This window comes from Dendrobium catenatum, unplaced genomic scaffold (genome assembly GCF_001605985.2).
Source record: "Dendrobium catenatum unplaced genomic scaffold, ASM160598v2 fragScaff_scaffold_1199, whole genome shotgun sequence".
NCBI lineage: Eukaryota > Viridiplantae > Streptophyta > Magnoliopsida > Asparagales > Orchidaceae > Dendrobium > Dendrobium catenatum.
The window spans coordinates 1,250,132-1,274,252 of record NW_021319661.1 but is presented as its reverse complement, the minus strand read 5'-3'; the positions used below and the strand labels follow the sequence as shown (position 1 = coordinate 1,274,252).

At 34.2% G+C, this 24,121-nt stretch overlaps 3 protein-coding genes across 6 annotated transcripts; all 3 read left to right on the top strand.

Moving 5' to 3' along the window:
• The first annotated feature begins 3,065 nt into the window (after positions 1 to 3,065).
• On the top strand, positions 3,066 to 15,976 carry LOC110106576 (protein LTO1 homolog). 3 transcript variants are annotated; one of them, XR_002304260.2, is made up of 5 exons: positions 3,066 to 3,191; positions 11,536 to 11,578; positions 11,948 to 12,072; positions 12,359 to 12,539; positions 15,410 to 15,423. XR_002304260.2 is itself a non-coding variant. In XM_020836512.2 (4 exons), exon 4 carries the CDS (start codon positions 15,468 to 15,470, stop codon positions 15,909 to 15,911), a length of 444 nt encoding a protein of 147 aa, XP_020692171.1. In that variant the 5' UTR covers positions 11,570 to 11,578; positions 11,948 to 12,072; positions 12,410 to 12,539; positions 15,410 to 15,467; the 3' UTR covers positions 15,912 to 15,976. The 3 variants fall into 3 exon arrangements, 1 of the variants encoding a protein (XP_020692171.1); XM_020836512.2 differs by lacking the exon at positions 3,066 to 3,191 and having other exon boundaries at positions 11,570 to 11,578; positions 12,410 to 12,539; positions 15,410 to 15,976; XR_002304259.2 differs by lacking the exons at positions 3,066 to 3,191; positions 11,536 to 11,578 and having other exon boundaries at positions 11,912 to 12,072.
• Positions 15,977 to 16,477: 501 nt separating this feature from the next.
• On the top strand, positions 16,478 to 21,185 carry LOC110106594 (probable pyruvate, phosphate dikinase regulatory protein, chloroplastic). 2 transcript variants are annotated; one of them, XM_020836535.2, is made up of 3 exons: positions 16,478 to 17,048; positions 20,147 to 20,783; positions 20,873 to 21,014. In XM_020836535.2, exons 1-3 carry the CDS (start codon positions 16,572 to 16,574, stop codon positions 20,974 to 20,976), a joined length of 1,218 nt encoding a protein of 405 aa, XP_020692194.1. In that variant the 5' UTR covers positions 16,478 to 16,571; the 3' UTR covers positions 20,977 to 21,014. The 2 variants fall into 2 exon arrangements, with proteins under 2 accessions (XP_020692194.1, XP_028554833.1); XM_028699000.1 differs by lacking the exon at positions 16,478 to 17,048 and adding an exon at positions 17,709 to 18,830 and having other exon boundaries at positions 20,873 to 21,185.
• Positions 21,186 to 21,393: 208 nt separating this feature from the next.
• Positions 21,394 to 22,723, top strand: LOC110106596 (NDR1/HIN1-like protein 2). Its single transcript, XM_020836536.2, has one exon. The coding sequence runs from the start codon at positions 22,044 to 22,046 to the stop codon at positions 22,677 to 22,679; it is 636 nt and encodes a 211-aa protein (XP_020692195.1). The 5' UTR covers positions 21,394 to 22,043; the 3' UTR covers positions 22,680 to 22,723.
• Positions 22,724 to 24,121: the final 1,398 nt, after the last annotated feature.

The window sequence follows — 24,121 nt, the reverse complement described above, 5'->3', positions numbered from 1 at the left end:
TTATTATTTTTATTATTATTATTATTATTATTATTATTATTATTGTTGTTGTTGTTGTTGTTGTTTAGTACTTTAATTAACTAAAATTTTGCCCACCATTAAAAAAGAAGCTGAATCTATGATGGACATTTTCTTGTCCCCTAAGGGTCTGTTTGGATACAGGTAGGATTTAATTTAAGTAGGATTTCATAAATTTTCTAAATTTGAATTTACTAAATATTGAGAGGGCTAAATCTTGAAAATGATTAAATAAGAAATAAGTTAAAATCTTGTAAAATTATTTGACAATGTTATTCATGATTTAAGATAGTTAACTTATATAACTTTTTGTTCTAAATATGAGTTAATTATTATTTTTAATTTTAATGAAGACCTGTTGACCTCATTATTCGTGGTCAATTTCTCCGAAACTGATCTTTAGCTTCTAGGCCTTCATAGTTTAGTGTAGACGTAACCTTTAAGATTCCCCTTAGGTGGATACCCATTGACATAACATTAACTCGGCCTTATAATTCAACCTAGTCCAACCTATCTTGATTTGATCAAAACCAAATCAACTCGATATTTAGTCAAACTCACTTAATTCGAATTCAATTTAATATTAGTGGCTTCCATTAGCTTAATTTGAGTTAGGTTGAAGAGAGTAGGTTTGTAATTATCTTAATTAAGAATTTCCTAAGACTTGATTAGGGTTCGACTGGGGTCGGTTCGAACTAGAGCCCTATATGGGGTCCTGGTTGGGTACCCACGCTCTACGCTGGCGGATTTTGCCCACCCACACCCACTCACTTTCCAAGCTTATTGAATGCAGTCTGCCATAGAATAACGGCCTTGTGATTTTTTGTCATTTTCTCTAACTGCAAATTTTCAAGCCACATATCAAAATTTATCATGGTCGTGACGCGGTTCAGTGTTGCTCACTGTGCAATAAGGATTATTATAATATATTGCATGTATATGATGATTAGTAATGTAAATTGGTTCTCTTCTGATGTTGAGTACCCACCCATACCCACCTACAAAACTATGGGCGACCCTTACCCACCCATGTCCATTTGGTATGGGCAGGGGCGGAATCAGTATATGGCCAGGGGGGGCAATTGCCCCCCCTAAAAAAATGTAAAAATCATATTATAATAAGGGCTGTTTTGTAATATTTCATTATAGTATGTTAAAAATTGCCCTAAGCCCAGCATTTTCTTCTGTTTCTCACGCTATTTCGCCCGACCCGCAGTCTTCTGCCATCCACGCCCGCTCTCTCCCAGTCTCCCTCTCCATCGACAGGATCTCCCTCTCTTCTATTTCTCACGCTGTTTCTCACGCTTGATCACTCACAGGAGGCGAGGAGGACACCCTGACTTCGGCTGTTTAGCTTCTCCCCAGATCTCCTTCAGCCTTCAGGCCGATCTCCGATCTGCAGGTAATTTTTTTGTTCCGCACTTCCACTCCGGCGACTCCGCCTGTAATTTTTTTTTTAGCATTCTAAACTATTTGGGGAATGAATCATTAAATCATGAAATCCTTTGTCTCAGAGCACTAGAGCAGCCAATATCTATCCAGCGCTGGGGTTTTGGTCGCTACTATCAAGGCTTTTGATTTTTGGAAGAGGTTAGTAATCTTGTTAGTTCTCATCTTCCTATTTACCTTTGAGATTTTCCTTTGCAATTCCAGATGTTTACCGTTGTTGATCAAGCAGTAATTTCATTGTTTGGTTAAATTAATTAGTTTGTCTAGTTTTGAACTCATTAATTAGTTTGCTGATTAATTAATCTTAGCCCACCCAAATAACTTATCCGAATTGCTTTGCTTGAGTTTTTTTTTTCATTTAGTAATTTCATCCAAATTCCTTTCACATTTTTTATGTGTTGTCGCTTGTCGATGTTCCGTTCAAGTTTCAACTTAAGTTCTATTTGAGTTTCTATTTGCTGTGGGTTAAAATTTCCATAAAACTTGTTGAGTTTTGAACTCTTTCTTTTCAATAGCTCAAAAAAACTTGTTGAGTTTCTATTTGTAGGTTAATATTATTGTGGGTTAAAATTCATATTAAGATTATGATGTAAATATTTTGATTAATGGTTCCTGTTTTTGATAATTAAATTTCATTATAGGATTAAAAAAATGGAGCGTTATTTAAAGAGAAAAGAGCGAGTAGAAGTTGATATTAACAATCTCCCAGCAGATCCAGGACTCCGACTTCCTATTTGGAGTTATGATGTAAATGATAGAGATAATATTCGTAGATCATATCTATTGAAGGGTGATGATTGGCTGAACGATTGTCTTGTGCCTTACATTGAAAAAGATGTGTTTGATTTGATTCCCAATGAAGATGTAATCCAATATTATCAAAAGATGCAAAATAGATTGATAAAATTGTAATGTTTTTTTTTTAAATTTATCTATCATATTGGAATAGAAGACTTCATTTTGAATTATATTTTCATTTTGTTTTTTTTTAATATTTGTCTATTAATAAGAAAATTTTGCCCCCCCCCCCCCAAGATGAAACGCTGGTTCCGCCCATGAGTATGGGTGGGTACGTGGGTGGGTGTGGGTATGGATATTGCTCTGGTTCGAACCGTCCTGGCCCCCATGAGTATGGGTGGGTACGTGGGTGGGTGTGGGTATGGATATTGTTCTGGTTCGAACCGTCCTGACCCCCATGAGTATGGGTGGGTACGTGGGTGGGTGTGGGTATGGATATTGCTCTGGTTCGAACCGTCCTGGCCCCCCTCCCCCCCCCGATCTCCCTATTACTCGCGAAACCGCCCCCTCACCCGTCTCCATGCCATTCGGCCCCCGTCAGCTCTCTGCTCTCATACGACGCTAAGAACCGAACGCCCCCAGGAGCTCGTTCGCCCAACGTCATTTTCGCTGTTCGCAAGAAGCCCAGGCAAGAACCGTCCATCCTCCCCTCTTTGGATTTTGGGAAAAAATGGCGAAAACTCCGTGAAGTAGAGATTAGACTTATCGTGAGATTTAACTTTGCATTCTTTTTGGCGTTTAGCAGGATTTAGCTCAAATCTTGCCTAAATTTGGCCTAATTCTTGCATCCAAACGGGACTTAAGGGTTGTCGTCCAACCCTTCGTCTTCACAAAACTGTACATTTATCAGCTCCTGTGTACTATAATAGGAGGCTTAATTATTCTCCACTGGCTTGGCAGAGGCCTTTCCGTTAACTCAACTGAAGGTATTGCTTGGATTACCTGATTCTCTCTCCCCATTTAGTGGAGAGTTTCAAATTTAAACTTGATTTTTTTAGCTATTCAACTTTTGCTTGAGATTAAGAGACTTTATGTTAATTTGAAATTCTTTTTATTTTTTTGGATACCTTGGTCGGTTACATTTGTTAGAAAAGATTGTTTTTTTTTGCATGATTTTAATTGATATTTTTCTATTTTTGCACAATTTTATTGTCGCATATCTTTATTTCTCTGTATAAAGAGGGTTAGAAAGTTTAAGAAAAAAAATCCAAAATGAATAATAAATTCTTGATTTGAATATTTTATGTTTTTATCTTGTTGTCTAATGACATTACAAACTTCCCTATATGAAGTTTGGAAACTTTTGGCCTTTATCTGTTTATGGAATTATAGGTATTTTCATCTTCAGATTAAGCCATTTTCAGTATCTTCAAATTCATTAAAACTCCTAATATTAAATCCAACCCTTCGTTATCAGAACCCTTAATTATCCAAAACTTCAAAATACATTCTCAGCAATACCCTTTGTTCTTCCTAAATACCTACCAACAATTTTCTCTGTGTTAAAATCCAATTGCGTTCAATTTGCATAAGCTACCTACTGCTGGTTTTCTCGATCATTCAATTTTGTCTCATCCTTAAAACTTCATATTAGTCGATCTGAACCAACATCATCAGCTGCAAATTAATTTCATGATATTTTCTTACCTTCCATCTGCTTCCTGTTATTAATATTTACAAATTCAAATTTTGAACAAGAGGAAGACAGTTCCCCTCTTTATAACATCATTTGCAACACCAAACTGGTATCTTATGAGTCAATTTTGCTCCATCTTAGGACTATATTAACACCAACATCAACATCAAACCTTTATCCCACTACATGTGGTCTGCTATATTAATCATTTTTCTCCATTACGTCATGTTAATTGTGCCCTGTTAAGAGTCAGGTTCTCATTTACATTTAATAAAAAAGGGTAATTTCTAATACTTTATAATCATGTTTTTTAGATCTACCTCTACCTTTTTAATATTAAAGACAGAGGAAGATGAATACGGAAAAGCTAGAATTCAATTTTATTAACTGATAAAAGTAGGACACACATACATCTGTAGGACAGGACATATATTTATAATAAAATGTGGTTACACGTGTAAGGTTTTGATAGGAGAGCTGTGTTGTAAAGTAACATCTTTCTTGTGGTCCGTACGAGTCTTGATTTTGTCCTTTCTTGTGACGTTGTGCTGTTGTGTTATTAAATATAAACAAAATCTAATATATCTGCTCTCCTAATAGGTTTATTGGAGCCACTCCAACATTTTCACGTATATACTCGTTTCACATTTTGTCTTTAAGAGTGAAGCCACTCCACCTGAGCATCCTCATCTCTATAACATTTAACTTAATTTTATTCTTCTCTTTTAATAGCCAACATTCTATGCCATGACGCATTGCAGGTCTCACCACCATCTTATATAATTTTCCCATCAAGTTTGAGAGGTACTTTTCTGTCACACAACATTCTCGATGCATTCCTTCACTTCAACCAACTTAAATTCTACTATTAGTATTCTCATCTATTTCACCATTATTTTGAACAATAGACCCGAGATATCTAAAACATGTACTCTTTTTAATGCTTGATTGCCCAAAATCACAATCCCCCCACTAGATCTATTACTGCTAAAATAATACTTCATGCATTCAATTTTAGATCAACTCAAATGAAAACATTTAGATTGAAGCTTGACCCTATTAACAACATGAAAGAAAATTTAATCAATTATATATGGAGTCACCATTCAAGGAATAAGCACATATCAAATCTAGGGAGTGTAAGAGAGCCGAGACGACTTGCGAGCTGGCTCAAGCTCGATTCGTTTATGGGCTTGTGAGCCGAGCTTATCGAGCTCATGAGTAGAGTTCGAGCTTATAATCGAGCTCATATATTATACGAGCTCGAGTTCGAGCAAAGCCAGACTCGACTCGTGAGCTTGTCGAGCCGGCTCGATAAAAAATTAATATTTAAAAATCAAATTTTTACATTCCCGCCAGCTCGAGCTCAAATGGTGTGCATTAAGGCTGTAGCATATTAAATGATTCAAGAAAGTTGTAGGTTGTAGCATATTAAATGCTAGCTACAACCCTTATATATATATATATATATATATATAAACTACAACTATTCACGTTGGAAAGGACTAAAAGATGCAAACATTAAATGCTAGCTACAGCTTCAACCATCGTTTCATCTTCTTGAGCTCGCCTTTTGAGCTAAACTCAAAGCTTGAGCTTCAGTAAAAGACGCCGAAGGCTCGTGAGCCGACTCGAACTTGTTTATAATGGGACGAGCCGAGCTTGAGCTCGCCTTTTGAGCTAAACTCGAGCTGGCAGTTTGATTGATAAGTTGGGCTCGATAAAGCTACTATTTGATTTGACTCGACTCGTTTACACCCCTAATCAAGTCCCGTAGGGAATCACCTTCGCTCTATCTAAGCATTGAATAAATTGATTAAATGCAACAAGTTTAAAAGCAAGAAATATCAATCTTGTTTAGAAATAAGGTCAATCACAATTTGTATCCTGGAATCTGAGCTCATACCTTTAAAACTCCTATGAACATCCATAAAATTCACCTTAATAATACTTAGAACTACATTTTTAATTAAAGCATCGTGATATAGTATTAGTTTTAGGATATTTTAATAAATCTAAAAGAAACTATGATCAGAAATATTGCTTCTTGCTACATTAATTGAGTTATTAAGTTCCATAATTAATTTTATTTCTTTCACTTACACATCAAGTATTATAAGTAATTAACAGTCAATGTATTTAAATTAAGACATCTCGATATGCATTATTCTCTCTTTCTCTCTTGTTCTAAAAAATAAATCCTTCTCTACCTTCTTTTTTATTTTTTAATTAATATGACATACAATGCAACCGAAGGTAAAAACTGAAATTTAAAATTACTGCCTCCTATATATAGTTCTAAAGCAATTGGTTATACTTTATCATCTTTCAGATTATGCAGTTTTTTTTTTTTTTAATTCTTCATTTCTTGCTGATTGATTTGTCTTTCACAACTTGCACTTTGTCAAAAAGGGTGTACCCACTGCAGGGGCAAATTATTAGGTCCGGTTACCTGATACAAAAATATATCTGGATTTCCCTCTATCTATAGTAAAGCACAGTTACTGTAGCACCTACGCTTTGACTGCGCTTTGATTGCGCTTTTACTGTAGACAGAGTGAAATCCGGAGATACTCTCTGTCAGGTGACTAGACCTAATAATTTGCCCACTGCATGAGGGTTCTTTAATGTGTGGTATGTTGAGAGCTTGATAATACAGTTTTATAATGAAAATTCACCTTTTTTATACTTTAAAAATGTAAATATAATTAGATATGATAGATAAACTATGACATTTATTTCAAAGATTATCATATACTTACTTTAGTCGGATTACTTTTTGTTGCTAAAGGGCCTGATATTTATCCATCCACTTCCCTTTGCTCTTTCAATTGTATTCCTTTTTTATTGTTGTTTTATGTTTCATGGCATTTATTATTAAAGTTCAACTTTGAATGCATGAACTAAAGATTGGATGAAGAATAACTTATATGTTTAGCTGTAGATCAAATATATTTAATAATAGATTGGCATTGTTCAATTAATTTATTCAGGTAAAAAATCGGTGCTTAATTATGTTCATCTCAAGCTGATTGAAATTATTTCCCGTTCTTATTGCTTTACCTTTCTATCTCAAAGTTCATTTGCTTTCAGCTAAATTATGTAATGTCATGAATTAATATGATGTTATTGTGAAATTAATATGATTCTAATAAAATTGACATGGGCCTTTGATGCACATTTTTAAGACATTGAAGTCATGTTATATTTATTTATATCATACTAATTATACATTTTTATCTTATGAATTTTATTTTTTATACTGTTAAATTTAAATAAATTATTCTTGAATTTTAATATTTAAACTATTTTAAAATAGTATGTCATGTCATGCTATTCATTATGGCTCCATGGGATCTTTGTGCTAAAGGACACTAGTTGCTATTGACAAATAAGGCAAACCTTAAACTATTTTCTTTTTATACTAAGTACACACATTTCTGCTTGCGGATTAATTAAATTATTCCATAGTTTCTAATTTTCTGTTGTGATTTGTCAAAGTATTTAGGGAAGCTTTGCTTCCATTGTGATCTGGAAGGCCTGAGTTTGGGCTTATAAAATATACCTCTACAAATGCAGGGGCAATGCTACATACGTGAACTCCTCTCTATATCCTATTTTGAATGGTGTTTTATGCACTTCTTACACTTTTTTAAGTTGACTTCTTATATTATTGATTTATCATCTTAGTACTTGCTTGTGTAAGAGATTTTTTTAACTAGCTTGTTGCACCTTCTTAAGAAGGAATGACTTGCCATTTCATTAGAGCGTCTACTTTGTTCATAATAGATAGTTTTTTACTTAGCAATGAGGCTAGTTTACTTTACAGATTCTTACTCGTTGTTGCTAAAGCCATTACTGCTTATTCTTCCTTATTATTGGAACAATGGAAGAACCTATAGCTCGACTTCCCACGGACTTCCTTAACTCTACAGTGCTCTTAGAGCAAACATAGTATGAAGAGGGCTTCAAAGACGGTTACAAAGATGGCTTGGCCTCTGAAAAGAGGAGGGGAGGGAGGTTAGCTTGAAGCACAGATTCCAAGCTGGCGAGGAACTAGGTTTTTATCGTGGCTGTGTAGAAGTTAGGAAATTAGGTATCAGAATAGACCTAAATTCATTTTATTCTCTTGTTCAGAAGAGGATTGAACAGTCGTCGGAGCTAGCAGAGAGTTATCAACTTTTTCAATTGAAGAATGAGAATGTTCAAGAGGCGATGGACTTTATTAGGGTTTAGTTTAGGTTTATTTCAATAAATATGGGTGTGAAGTTAGAGTATGAGGGTCAGAGTCACACATTAAAACATGACCTGGATGATATTGCAGTATAAAGGAATATCAGTCTTTATATGAGACCATATACATTAATCTTTTAGTCTAATCAGTTTTACGTTTACAATACTTTGGATTTCTTTGTTGTAGATTTTGCTTAATCTAATAGTCTGGATGATCAACATCTCAAGCAACATTGCTGGCAATACAGTCCATAATATGTCCGTGTACTGCTTTTCTCGATGTTTTACATGTAATATTTTCATGATTTTAGTAAGGTGATCTTGAACTCTCATGTGTTCTTCCCTACTTTTTTCCAGAAGGCCACATGCCACTTAATATGTTTCTTGTTTGGTATATGTATTATACTATATGACTTATAAAAGTGGAAGAGAGAATAGAAAAGGGGAAGACTCCATTCTAAAATAATATTATATTATTTATGAGATATGAGTTATGAATAGATGATTAAAGTTTCATTTGAGATAGTTTTCTTTATATTTTTTAATTTAGTAAAAAAAATTTGAATTAAAAGTTTATATTAAAATATTATTTTGAAAAGCAATAAAAATTATTCTCAAACGAAGCCTAAATATGTTTACCACGTTTTTTTTAATATCAAGAAATAAGAGAGCATATACTTAAAATACAGCTAAAGAATTGTGACCATTCAGTATGCGGTGAAAGTAATAAATTCAATTTAATCCTTTTTTTTAAGATAATGAGATCATTCTTAATTGATTTTTTAATCAGTTTAACCCATTGTTGGCTTATTTGGTTTTTGATATTAAAGGCGTTATATATAAATTTTATAAAATTGTAATATTTTGTATTGAATTATTAAAATTTTTTATTTATAAATTTTCATTTCAAATAAATTTATAAAAGTAATTATTTCATAATTTGTATTAGAATTTATAACTGGAGAATGAGAATGTTCAAGAGATGGACTCTATTAGGTTTATGTTTAGGATTATTTTAACAAATCTGGGAGTGAAGTTGGTATATGAGGGGCGTAAAAAAATAGCGGCTTCATTTGTGATACGTGTTTTATTGCTTTCTAAAATAATATTTTAATTAAAAATTCTTAATTCAATAATTTTTATACTAAAATTTTTATTTAAAAAAAAAAGCTACCTCAAATGAATCTTTAATCATCTATTTATAAATATCATATATAAAAAATAGTAGAACATTATTTCAAAATGGAGCCTTCCTCTTTTCCATTCTCTCTTCCACTTTTATATGCCATATAATATAATACAAATACCAAATAAGAAACACACTCATTGGCATGAGGACTTGGGAAAAAAGTACAGAAGACCACGAGAGTTCAAGATCACCTTACTTAAATCATGAAAATATTACATGTAAAACATAGAGAAAAGTAGTATACGACCATATTATGGGTTATATTACTAGCATGTTGATCGTCCACACTATTGGATTAAGCAAAATCTACAATAAAGAAATCTTAAGTATTGTAAAGGTAAAACTGGTTAGACTACAAGATTAATTTATATGGTTATGTAAAGAATAATATTTATTTAGACTGTAATATGCTTTAGGTCGTGTTTTGATGTGCGATTGTGCCCCTCATACTCTAACTTCACACCCAGATTTGTTGAAATAATCATAAACTTAAGCCTAATAGAGTCTATCATTTCTTGAACATTCTTATTCTCCGGTTGAAAAAGTGGATAATTCTCTGCTAGCTCCGACAACTGGTCAATTGTTTTCTGAACACGAGAAAAAAATGAATTTGAGTCTATTATGATAGCTGATTTTCAAACTTCTACACAACCACGATAAAAACCCAGTTCCTCACCAACTTGGAATCTATGCTTCAAGCCAACCTCCCTCCCCTCCTCTTTTCCAAAGGCCACGCCATCTCTGTTAACGTCTTTGAAGCCCTATTCATATTGGGTTTGCTCTAAGAGCAGTGTAGAATCAATAATGTCCGTGGGAAGTCAGGTTGTAGGTTCTTCTATTGTTTCAATCATAAGAAAGAATAAGAAGTAATGGCTTCAGCAACAACGAGTAAAAACTTGCAAAGTAAAATAGATTAATTGTTAAGTAAAAAAACTATCTATTATGAGCAAAATAGATGGTCTAATGAAATGACAAGTCATTCTTTCTTAAGAGCAAAGAAGGGATGGAAAATAAATATATTGCCCGCAACATACTTAGAATTTCATTTTTTTATTCTTCATATTCTCTACAATATGACTCACTATTTAGATAACAAGCCATCAATTTTAAGCAGTCACGAAAATATCATTTTCATGAGTGATCCCATCTCCACTCATCACACAAAACTTATATATGTAAATGATTTAGGTATGGTCAAAGAAAACTACGCAATCTAAAATAAAAAAAGCATACCAAACTCAAGAAATTATATCAGCAAAATAAAAAATCCCTTTGATTAAAAAATATAATATCACTTTTAACCAAACAATGAAATCTACCATTTAGCTCTTTCATTCATCAACCATTGCATCACATAAGAAAAATATGCTTCTCTCTCACATTTTTGTTTGAAGAATAAGGAGAACCCAACAGCACATGTGAACCACCTATTCAAGAAAGGAAATCTAATAGCATGTATGAATCACATAACAATAGAGAAACCAAAGATTTTATATGGATAAATGAAATCCCCGTCTAAGAATGCATCATAGATGAAATAAAATCATGACAAGAAATAGTCATTATACACTTGCTTACAACCTCTAGCTCTCTTGTCGCCGACCTTCTCTCGGCAGTAAGCAAGTGTATAATTAATATTTCTTTTCTTGATTTTATTTCATCTATAATGTATTCTTGGTTGTTGATTTGTCGGACAAGATTTAATATTGTTGAATCTCGCATTACATATATTATCTTATTTTTGTTGTTTTTTTTTTTTTTTAATGTCATAATCGCACACTTGCATTTTCTCAATGAGTGGCAGTAATGCTTTTTTCCCATGCATTTGCTTCAACTTTTATTACAAATATTTCATTCAATCTTCCGTTGTATTAAACCATATTCTTAATTTTAAAAAATTATAAGTAGACTTGTCCCTTTTATAGTTCTCCAATTTCTTTTACAGACAGTCCCAAGTGTTGCTAGGTTATTACTTGTTATGATAAATCAGCTTATCTAAGCATGCACATTTTAGTGTTTACACACTATGATTTGTCAGTAAGTTTTGATTAAGGCTAAAATGATCATGCATTTGCGTAACTTCCATTGATTTATGTGCTCAAATTTAACTATTCTTTTGGGTTACTTTAGGTTCTGCTCAGTCAGACTTTTTTTTCTAGGCACAGTTTATAATATTTCCAATTTAGTAATCCCATGCCTTTATCTGTCTCAGGTTGAAGACGTGGATAGAGTTGTTGTCACTAAGTTCAAGTGTTGTAAGTCCCTCAAAATTGTTCTTAATTTTTGTTCTTTAAGTGTCACTAACCCTTAATACCACCACAATCAGCCACACCGCACACATAAATAAGTATTAATTATATTCAGCTCATTAATTATTATTTAGTATTAATTATACATTTAATAATATATATTTTAAGTTATATTAATTAGGCATAGTATATAATATTTAAGTACTAATTATATTATTAATTATTCAATTAAGTTGAATTAGATAATTAAGTTATGCACTAATTACACCATTAATTATTAATATTTAAATTATATTAATTAAATTAATCAATATTTACTTAGAGCCGTCTAGGTTTGCATTCATCTTCTCTTTTCGTCGTTGTTTTGAGGTGCAGAGATTGCACGCGTCGCTCCTTCGTGGCTGGTCGATTTCGCTCCTTCGACGACTTTACCGTCCTGTCGGATCGGAAGTTACGACATTTTGATCGGAAGCAACAACGGGAGATCCCTGGCTGTGAAGGTAACTTTCTATCTTTCGCGCGCTTCTTCGGCCAAATCCCATAAATTCGCCGAACCGAGGGATTTAGTAAATCCGGGATTTAAGCCGTAAATCCTTAAATCCGGGATTTGCCCATCGCCGGGATTTAACGCCCGAACAAAAACCGTTTGGCTGGATTTAGCGTAAATCCGACTTAATCCCGCTGTAAATCCAATATCAAATAGCATAAAAAATCGCGAATACTCCTTGAAGTAGAGATTAGACTTACCGTGAGATTGAACTTTGTATTCTTTTTGGCGTTTGGCAGGATTTAGCTCAAATCTTGCCTAAATTTGGCCTAATTCGTGCATCCAAACAGGGCTTAAAGGTTGTCATCCAACCCTTCGTCTTCACAAAACTGTACATTTATCAGCTCCTGTGTACTATAATAGGAGGCTAAATTATTCTCCACTGACTTGGCAGAGGCCTTTCCGTCAACTCAACAGAAGGTATTGCTTGGATTACCTGATTCTCTCTCCCCATTTAGTGGAGAGTTTCAATTTTAAACTTGATTTTTTTAGCTATTCAAGTTTTGTTTGAGATGAAGAGACTTTATGCTAATTTGAAATTCTTTTTATTTTTTTGGATACCTTCTTGAGAACATTTGTTAGAGAAGATTGCTTTTTTTTTTGCATGATTTTTTTGATGTATTTTGTTATTTGTGCACAATTTTATTGTGGCATATCTTTATTTATCTCTATAAAGAGGGTTAGAAAGTAAAAGAAAAATTCAAATGAATAATAAATTCCTGATTTGAATATTTTAAGTAAGTTTTAATCTTATTGTCTAATGACATTGCAAACTTCCCTTCAAGAAGTTTGGAAACGTTTGGTCTTTATCTGTTTATGGAATTATAGTTATTTTCATCTTCAGATTAAACCATTCTTATGGATTTAATCAAGCCTTTCAGTATCTTCAAATTCATTAAAACTTCTAATATTAACCATTCGTTATCACTTATCAGAACCCTTCATTTCCCAAAACTTTAAAATACATTATTAGCACTACCTTTCTTCCTAAGTACCTACCAACACTTTCCTCTCTGCTAAAATCCAATTGCTTTCAATTTGCATAAGCTACCTACTGTTGGTCTTCTCGATCTGTCAATTTTGTCTCATCCTTAACCCTTCATATTACTCGACATGAATCTTTGCAAATATGAAATTCTGAACAAGAGGAAGACACTTCCCCTCTTTACAGCATCATTAGCAGCACCAAATTGGTATCTTATGAGTCAATTTCGCTCCATCTTATAACTATATAGCATCAACATCAAGCCTTTATCCCACTACATGAGGTCGGCAACATGAATCATTTTCTCCATTGTGTCGTGTTAATTGTGCTATGTTAAGATCTCATTTATATCTAGTAAAAAAGAATCATTTCTTATACTTTCTAATCAAGTTTTTTAGTTCTACCTCTACCTTTTTAACATAGGCCAATTCTAATACATTTAATCTCCTAACTAATTCATTCGAAGGCCGCTGTTTTATGTGACCAAATCATCTAAGGGGACTCTCCCTAATCTTATCTAACACCGGTGTCACTCCAACATTTTCATGTATATACTCATTTCATGTTGTCTCTAAGGTGAAGCTACTCCACCTGAGAATCCTCATCTTTGTAACATTTAATATAATTTATGCTTCTCTTTTAATGCCCAACATTCTGTGCCATGAAGCATTGCAGATCTCACCACCATCTTATATAATTTTCCCATTAAGTTTGAGAGTACTTTTCTATTACACAACATACTCAATTCATTCATTCATTTCAACCCTCCAACTTAAATTTTACTATTAATATCCTCATCTATTTCACAGTCATTTTGAACAATAAACCTAAGATATCTAAAACGTGTACTCTTTTTAATGCTTGATTGCCCAAAGTTACAATCCCCCTGCTAGATCTATTACTACTAAAATAATACTTCATGCATTCAATTTTAAATCAACTCAACAAAAACCTTTAGACTCTAAGGTTAATGGTATTAACAACATGCAAGAAAATTTAATCAATTCCATATGGAGTCACCATTCAAGGAATAAGCACATATCAAATCCCATAGGGGATCACCTTTGCTCTATCTATGCATTGAGTAAATTGATTAAATGCAACAAGTTTAAAAGAAAGAAATTATCAATCTTGATTAGAAATGAGGTCAATCATAATTAGTATCCTGCAATCTTAGCTCATACCTTTACAAATCCTTTGAACTTTCATAGATTTTATCTTAATAATACTTAGAACTACATTTTTAATTAAAGCATCGTGATATAGTATTAGTTTAAGGATCTTTTAATAAATCTAAAAGAAACTATGATCCATCAACATGTTTAATATCGCTTTGTGGTTAAGAAGTATTGCTTCTTGCTACATAAATTGAGTTATTAAGTTCCATAATTAATTTTATTTCTTTCACTTACACATCAAGCATTATAAGTAACAGTGAATGCCTCTACTGAACTAAAAGGAGACCTCCACCATATGTATCTGCTTCCCTAAAGAAAATCTATATTTAGAGGTCAAGCATCACGTCCCTTTTTGAAGATTTCCATTATCATTTAGCTTACAATAATAAATATAGGATGCATGTTATTCATGATAGATATTTGATTGTCTTGTTGTTAATGAAATTAATGAACTTCATATTGGGGAAGAGCATGTTTTGCTTTTTATGCTTATTCAATTTTATTATTTTGATTCATCTTGTATTTAATGAAAATTTTACATTTTTTATATTTAAAAAATGTAAATATAATTAAATATGATATATAAACTATGACATTTATTTCAAAGATTATCATGTACTCTACTCGGGTTAATTATTGTTCCTAAAGGGCCTTATATTTATCCATCCACTTCCCTTTGCTCTTTAAATTCTATTCCTTTTTTATTGAATGCATGAACTAAAGCTTGGATGAAGAATAACTTATATGTTTAGCTGTAGATAAAAGATATTTAATAATAGATTGGCATTGTTCGATTAATTTGTCAAAGTATAGGGAAGCTTTGCTTCCATTGTGATCTGGAAGTCATGAGCTCGGGCCTATAAAATATACTTCTACAAATGCAAGGGGAAGGCTACATACGAGAGCCCCTCTCTATCTCCTATTGCACTTTCTACACTTTTTAAAGTTGACTTCTTATGTTATAGATTCATCATCTTACTACTTGCTTGTCTAAGAGATTTCTTTTAACTAGCTTGGTACATCTTCTTAAGAAGGAATGACTTGTCATTTCATTAGAGCTTCTATTTTGCTGATAATAGATAGTTTTTCTCTAAACAATGAATCAATGGCGCTAGTTTACTTTGCAGGTTTTTACTCGTTGTTGTTGAAGCCATTACTGCTTATTCTTCCTTAACTACTGGAGCAATGGAAGCACCTACAGCTCGGCTTCTCACGGATTTTCTCGACTCTACAGTGCTCTTGGAGCAAACCCAATATGAAGAGGGCTTCAAAGACGGTTACAGAGACGGCGTGGCCTCTGGAAAAGAGGAGGGGAGGGAGGTTGGCTTGAAGCATGGATTTGAAGTTGGTGAGGAACTGGGTTTTTATCGTGGTTGTATAGAAGTTTGGAAATCAGCTATCATGATAGACCCAAATTCTTTTTCTTCTCGTGTTCAGAAGAGAATTGGCCAGTTGGCAGAGCTAGCGGAGAATTATCCTCTTTTTCAACCGGAGAATCAAAATGTTCAAGAGATGATGGACTCTATTAGACTTAATTTTAAGATTATTTCAGTAAATATGGGTGTGAAGTTAGAGTATGAGGGGCGGAGTCGCACATCAAAACAAGACCTAGAGGATATTGTAGTATGAAAGAATATCAGTTTTTGTATGAGACTATATAAATTAATCTTTTAGTCCAATCAGTTTTACCTTTACCCGGAGGATTCAGTATTTCTTTGTTGTAAATTTTGCTTAATCTAATAGTCTATAAGATTAGTGAATTTAAAATTTTTTATTAAAATATTATTTTAATAAATAATAAAAAAATTATTTCATAGGAAGCTTAAATATCATTACTACTATTTTTATTTTTAATATAAAAAAATAAGAGAGCATATGCTTAAAATAGAGCTGAAGAATTGTGGCCATTAGGTATGTGGTAAAAGTAATAAATTCAGTTTAATCTTAAACATTTTTTAAGGCAGTGATATTAAATTTTATGAGATCATTATTAAGTATTTTTTTAATGGCTTATTTGATTATTGATATAAATGGCGTTATATAAATTTTATAAATTTGTAATATTTTGTATTAAATTATTAAAATTTTTATTTTGAAATTTCCGTTAATAATTTTATAAAACTAGTTATTTCATAATTTGTATTAGAATTTATAAATCCCCAAAATTTAAATTAAAATGAAACTCTTCTCCACCGCAAACAAGCGATGCCGATCCGATAAACTTCAATAAAAAAGAATAAAGCCGCCACTCCGACATCAAAATGTGAAAAAGCTCCGAAGATTTGGAAAATGATTCAACAAAAAATTCTTCCATCATCACCGAGATTAGTCGCTGCCCCTACCTCGCCGACAAATCTCCTACCGAAACGCTCCTCTTCCCCGTCCCGCCTTCCCAAACAAGACGAAGCCGCCGATTCCACCGGCGATCAGACATCCGGTAGCACTTCACCGAGAATCTCACCCAAAGCCAGTCCCAATCTCACGCGTTGGTCTCGAGCTCGAGCCCTACGCTCAGGACGCGGACTCTCTCTCCGCATCAAAACCCCCTCTTCTCCTGTGGGCGATATCACGCCGTCGCTCTCGTCGGATTCGAGCGATAGCGAGGAGGACACCGCAGTGACGCCACGGGCCGACGGGAAGCCGATTTACATGGTCTCCGACGGCACCGGATGGACGGCGGAGCATTCCGTCAACACCGCCCTAGGTCAGTTCGAGAACTGGCTCGTCGATCGTGGCTGTCCCATTCATCCCCAGCTCTTCTCTGGGGTAAGCTCGTCTTTTTCTATAAGTCTTGTGTTTTGTTTTCCTTAATTTTAGTGAACGCGAATTGCTACATTAATTTATTTTTTTATTAACACTCAATGTTTTTATTCGCAGCCATGAATTAAGAGTGTGACTAAAAATTTGTTAATTTTTTCCACTAAATTTTTAGGCATCAAACGTTTAACTTAAAAAAAAAACAAATTTTTTTTTTTCTTTGGCATCTTCTTATCTTATTATCTCGTAAGGTTTTTTCTCCTCCACAAAGCTTGGATTTTTATAGATGAAAAACTGGTGGAAGTGCTCAGCAGTATTGATCAGATATCCATGATTGGCGGTCAAACCCGAAACCCATGCTTCGCTCCTGGGCTTCACACGAACTCCGGTTCAGCCAAGGTTTTTCGGAGCAAGTTTCAGATGGCGAATTCTTCGGAGTTTGGCGTTCTTCTTCAGTCGTGCATCGATTCTCGATCACTGAAACAGGGGAGGGAGCTGCATGTTAAGATTCGGGAAGCTGGGTTGGAGAGGAATCCAGTTTTGCTCCCTAAGCTACTGAAGTTCTACTGTGTGTGTGGTCGGGCTGATGATGCGCGAGAGGTGTTTGATAACATTCCCAAAAGGAACTTGGATACCTTTGCATGGACTGCCATGATTACCGGGTATGTTAGGAATGAGAAACCCAACCTAGCGATTAAGCTGTTTTGTGAAATGCTTGAGCATGGATTGGAACTGGATTCATATACATTTTCGGCATCACTGAAGGCATCTACTGATTTGAGTTTACGATTGTTGAGTACTAACTTGCATTCACTGATAATGAAGTGTGGTTTTGGTTATTTTCTATCTGTTGGGAATGCACTTATTCATGCTTACGGATCTTTTGGAGATGATTGTAGTGCACAGAAGGTGTTTGGTAGAATGCCTGATCGTGATGTTGTATCGTGGTCATCAATGATACGTGCTAGTTCCTCCGCAAAGCACTTCACTGAATCGGCAACATTGTTTTCTAGGATGCAATTTGAGGAATTTATTAGACCTAATGAGATTACACTCGTTTCATTATTGCCTGCTTGCAGTTTCTTCTCTTCTTTGAGGAAGGGCCAATCAATTCATGCTTATGCAATTCGGAATGGGTTTGATTCTAATCTTATTGTTTGCTCTGCTCTTGTCACAATGTATTCTAGATGTGGAAATCCTGATGAAGCTTTTAAAGTTTTCAGTAGTATGGAGAAACCAAATGTTTTTGTATGGACTTCAATGATTGAAGGTTTCTCAATTAATGGAAGGTTTGAGCTGGCTCTTGAATTGTTTAAGGAGATGCAAGGCCAAGGTTTGAAGCCCAATCCTTTCACTTTGATTGTGGTACTGTCTGCTTGCAGTCATGGTGGGCTGGTAGATATGGGATTGGAGATTTTTGAGTCAATGAAAGAGAGATTTGGTTTCGAGCCTTGTGCAGAGCATTATGCTTGTATTGTGGATATGTTGGGGAGAGGAGGAAGGCTGAATGAGGCTGAAAATTTGATTGAAAGAATGGAAGTGCCACCAACAGGTTCTGTACTTGGATCCCTCCTTGGAGCTTGTCAAGTGCATTGCAATGTGAAGCTTGGAGAGAAATTGGCAATGAAGCTTTTTCGGCTTGAACCATATAACGAAACCAATTATGTAATATTGTCAAACATATATGCCTTAGCAGGGAGATGGTATGATGTGGGTAGAGTGAGAAGATTGATGGCAGTTAAAGGGCTGTCAAAGAGATCTGGTTGCAGCTGGATTGAAATAAAGAACAAGGTATATGTGTTTGGAGCACATGACCAATCAAATTCAGAATCTGAAAGTATTTACCGAAAGTTGGAGGAATTGAATTATATGATAATAAAGGCGGGTTATGTGCCATCTACCAAATGTGTCTTACTTGATGTGGAGGAGGATGATAAGAAAAGGCTGCTTCGTAGCCATAGTGAGAGATTAGCTATTGCTTTTGGTCTTCTAAAGGCTCCCCCTAACGTTCCTATTAGAATTTCTAAGAACCTTCGAATATGTGGGGATTGCCATGATGCCATTAAATTAATATCAAAGGTTGTAGCTCGGCAATTTGTCATAAGGGATACACGCAGGTTTCATCATTTTTCTCAAGGAACTTGCTCTTGTGGTGATTATTGGTGAGATACTATGGCATCAGGGGACTTAGATTTGTCAGGTTTCCTTGGTCTGAAACAGTTAACCATCACATTATGGTTCCAACTACCATTGCTTTTCTTGCCTTTTCATTGCTGCTGGTCTCCCATGGACTTGCATTGGTGCTGTTAAATCTTGTAAGACGATTGTATACTTCACTGTTATCTGATTTGTCGGACTTGGTGGATTTGGACTTTTATCGCACCTACTTCAAGAGTTTTTAGTGGCAGCATGGATTGCTGACTAGTGTGTCTGACTAATATTAGAGGACTAGGATTTCAACGGAGCTTAGAATGTTCATCATGATGGTGATTGTTTAGGATATTTAATTTGCAAAATTCTTATTTTATGGTAATACTTTCTTTTTAGTGTTTTTGAATTAGAGCCCGAAATACTGAAATTGTAGTAAATTGTGCTGTTAATAGTGTTGATTCTCTCTTTACACCATTAACTTTATTTTTGTTGCATTCCTTTTTTTATGTTCTAATTGCACACTTGCATGTTCTCAATGAGTGGCAGTAATGCTTTTTTCCTATGCATTTGCTTCACCTTTTTATTACAAACATTTTATTCAATCTTTCGTTGGATTAAATTATATTCTTAGTTTAAAAAACTTCTTTGTAGACTTGTCCCTTTTATAGTTCTCCAAATTCTTTTGCAGACAGTCCCAAGTGTTGCTAGGTTATCAATTCTTATGATAAATCAGCTTATCTAAGCTTGCACATTTTAGTGTTTACGCACTATGAGTTATTAGGAAGTTTTGATTAAGGCTAAAATGAATATGCATTTGCTTAACTTCCATAGCTTAATGTGCACAAATTTAACTATTCTTTTTGGTTACTTTAGGTTCTGCTTGGTCAGACTATTTTTCTATGCACAGTTGTATAATATTTTCAATTTAGTAATCCTATATCTTTTATCTTTCTCAGGTTGGAGATGCAGATAGACTGATAGAGATCATAAAGCAAGCAGCAAAAGAAGGTGCTCTTGTTCTCTACACCCTTGCAGACCCTTCAATGGCTGAATCCGCAAAACAAGCCTGCAAGCTTTGGGGAGTACCATCGACGGATATTCTGGGTCCCACTATAGAGGCCATTGCCGCCCATATTGGTGTAGCTCCATCTGGCATCCCGCGAGGTGCTCCTGGTCGGAATCCACTCACAGAGGATTACTTCAAACGCATAGAGGCTATCGAATTCACCATCAAGCAGGATGATGGAGCTTTACCTCAAAACCTGAACCGTGCCCACATTGTTCTTGTTGGTGTCTCTCGTACCGGGAAGACACCTTTGTCCATTTATCTAGCTCAGAAAGGTTACAAGGTCGCAAATGTCCCCATTGTTGTGGGTGTAGATTCCCCAAAGTCCTTATTTGATATTAACCAGGAGAAGATTTTTGGTCTAACCATAAATCCAGCGGCGCTACAAACTATCAGAAAGGCAAGGACCAAGACCCTGGGACTCAAAGGTGGCATGATGAGTAATTATTCAGACATGGAACATGTCAGGGAAGAATTGGAATTTGCTAAAAAAATTTTTGCACGGAATCCTGTATGGCCAGTAATAGGTAAGTGAATAGAAGTAGTAATAGTTTTATTTGGTGTAAGGTTATGATTTGTTTCTATTCTAATTGCTTATGTCTTGTATTGGTTTCAGAGATCACTGGAAAGGCCATTGAAGAGACTGCTGCTGTGATTGTGAGGATTTATCATGACAGAAAGAAGAAACGCTTTCTTCCTCACATATCCAAGAGATATTGATTTGTGTGGCACCTTTAGAATTTGTAAGCAAATGATGGAGGCTGCATAAAAGTACTTATTGCGATAACTGTGGTATGAAGAAGTATGATCTTTCTTAGTCTTTTATTGTACTATGGTGAACACTGTCAGGGTTGTATGGTTGGAATGCTTATTTGGAATGTATATTTTGAGAGTATAAAATAAATGCAGTGTATTTTGATTTGTCTAAAGCTGTTTAGTTGCTTGTATGGTAGTTTTTAGAGGAATAATTTATCTTGTTGAATTGGTCGTAAAATTCAGAATCTACCACTCCTTTGAAATAAAATGGTAAGAACAATTGAGATCAAGGTGGGCAGGTGGTGAGGCAAGGACATGACTATATCTAGTTGATACAGGAATAAGATTGTTTATATCTACTTGTAATAGATCTTATATTGGTGGCATCTTCATGAACTTGGTTACTTTATTCTTGGTGTGAGCTGACAATCAAGTAATCTTGTACTTTAGTGGCTACATTGGTCATACATTCAGAAAATCATCACTATAGAGAATCATTTAGATGGACTTTAAATTGAATGCCGAAAGTAAAGATTCTTATCTCACCTTTTTTCTCTTTCCATCCCTTCTTTTGGATGAAAACTGGTGGCTTGGGCTGACTAAACCCTCCTCTTGTTGTTATATTAAGATGATAATAATGAATTATCCTTAACTGCTCTGATTATATCAATCAAATGTATTCTTAGCACATCTATTAAAGTCTGCGATGTGACCTTCATAGCACGATTGCCATATATTCCAAGTACATTTTTGTTTTAACATCAAGGCGTTATCCATAACTTTTCATTAAAAAACTGTGAGCTCGTTTGTAACAGCTGAAATTATGTATGTATGAAGTTTTTTCTTTGTCACAAGATTAAAAGGTTATATATTTTTTTAAAAAATAAGTTTTCAAACTTTATTCCTTTCCTTCTCCAGCCAAAAGCAACAAGAAACCACCATAACTGTCCTTCCTTCTCTGCCTTATTAAACTCTCATCTTCCCTTCACCTACAATCCCCTTCCTCTCCTTTTACCCTTGCCATTGCATTCATGTCTTCCTCCTCCCCATCCGCCGGTGCTCTCCACTCCCAACTCCATCTCTACCAACACCAGACCCGTGCAGCTAGAACTCGTCTCTATGCCCGCCGTGTCCGTGAAAGCTTCACTAGCCGCATCGCCATGTTTTTATGCTCCATCCTGCTCACCCTCCTTCTCATCTCTGGTATTATCATCCTTATCCTTTGGCTTAGCCTTCGTCCCCACCGTCCCCGCTTCTACCTCTCCTCCTTCTCCGCCCCCTCTCTTTCCACCCTCTCCTTCGATGTCTCTGATCGTAATCCCAACTCTAAAATTGCTATCTACTATGACAACATTAATGCTACTGTGTTTTATAATGACCGTCAGCTAGCAACTGGCATTGTCCAATCTGCATTCTACCAACCAGCAAAGAACACCACCGAAATTCATGGCCAGTTTGTCATCGCCGGCGGGCAAGACGTTGCCATTGATGCAACTACGAATCAGGTGACATTGCGGCTCGAGCTCAATACAGTAGTTCAATTCAAACTATCTACTTGGGACACTCATCACCACAACATGCATGTAAGTTGTGAGTTTGCTGCAGGACCTAATGGAAACCTCTTACCTGAGTTCCAAGGGGAGAGATGCTCCCTCTACTTTGGTTAATCACATAACATCAACATATTTGTTGTTATTGGTTATATTGTCTTTCTCCTATTTGATTTTAAAGAATTTGTATTGATATTTCTTATTGAAATATTGAAGGTTGTCTAAAGATGCGTGCTTAGGTTTAGCATACATTTAATATTCAAATTTATTGAGAGTTTTTTTCAATTATTTCTTCATCTGCACGAGCAAACAGTTGTTGATCATGCCTACTAAGATGGGAGAAATACTAATTTTACTATGTATATTATAAAAAATTGTTTGCCAGTAAAAAAAATTAAAGAGATTATGAGCAGCAGTAATTTCATAATTTTTGCTGCATTATGTATGCCAAAATTGTGCATGTTTATTCATTAAACTTATTGTAACATCAATATAATACATATAATTAATAAATTAAAATTTATATAAAAAATATGTTAAAATATCCTAATATAATTTATATAATGATCGATCTAAAAATAATTGAATTTATTTTAAGATTAATACAATAAAAAATTTTCATTTAGAACACTAATATCAAATTAAATTACAATAAGTTCAAATCATTCTGATATTCCGAATTTTCTAACATAAAGTTTTTAACAAATTAACCTAATGATTATAAAATCAAGTCCTGAGCTTCTTCTTATGGTTGTTAATGGCATGCTTCTTCTCTATTAATAAGCATTTTCTTCATGAAATAAAAGCAATCTACACTCATATCTTAACAATAGCAATATTTTGCATCCTTCAAAAATTAATTTATGCAACACTAAGGCTTCGTTTGGGATGGCTTTCTTATTGCTTCTTAAAACAGCTTTTTAGCATAAAATTTTATTTGTTGTACTAAAAAGCTGCTTTAAGAAGCAGTAAGAAAATCATCACAAACGAAGCCTAAATGACAATCACCTCGTTCTAGGCCATCTTGAGACGGAGCCGGCCATCAAGAGAACCCTCAACATAGCAACTGAGAACATAGACCAGCAAATAAAGGATGTCCAAAAGCAAATATAATTATTCTATTGATAAGAGAATTTAAATTATTCTATCTTGTTTTAATGTTTATGGATTGCATACTGTTGTTCACCATGGATTCAAGTCCATAATGGATTCTATTAGGAGCTGTTTCGCAACAAGTGGGATTTAATAAATCCTGTAAATTCGGATTTAGTAAATCTGAAATGTGTTAAATTTTTAAAAATGTTTAGTATGTCAAATGTTTAAATCATATTAAATCTTAAGAAACTATTTGATAACATATTTCAGTATTTATGACAGTTATGACTTTAAATATGAAGAAGATAATTATTAATTAAAAATAAAAATTAATGTTTTGTGAATTACTCATTAATTATTATTGACACTATTATTTATATATTTAATAATATATATTTTAAGTTATATTAATTAATCTAATCATATTAATATTTAATTACTAATAATACAATTAAGTTAAATTA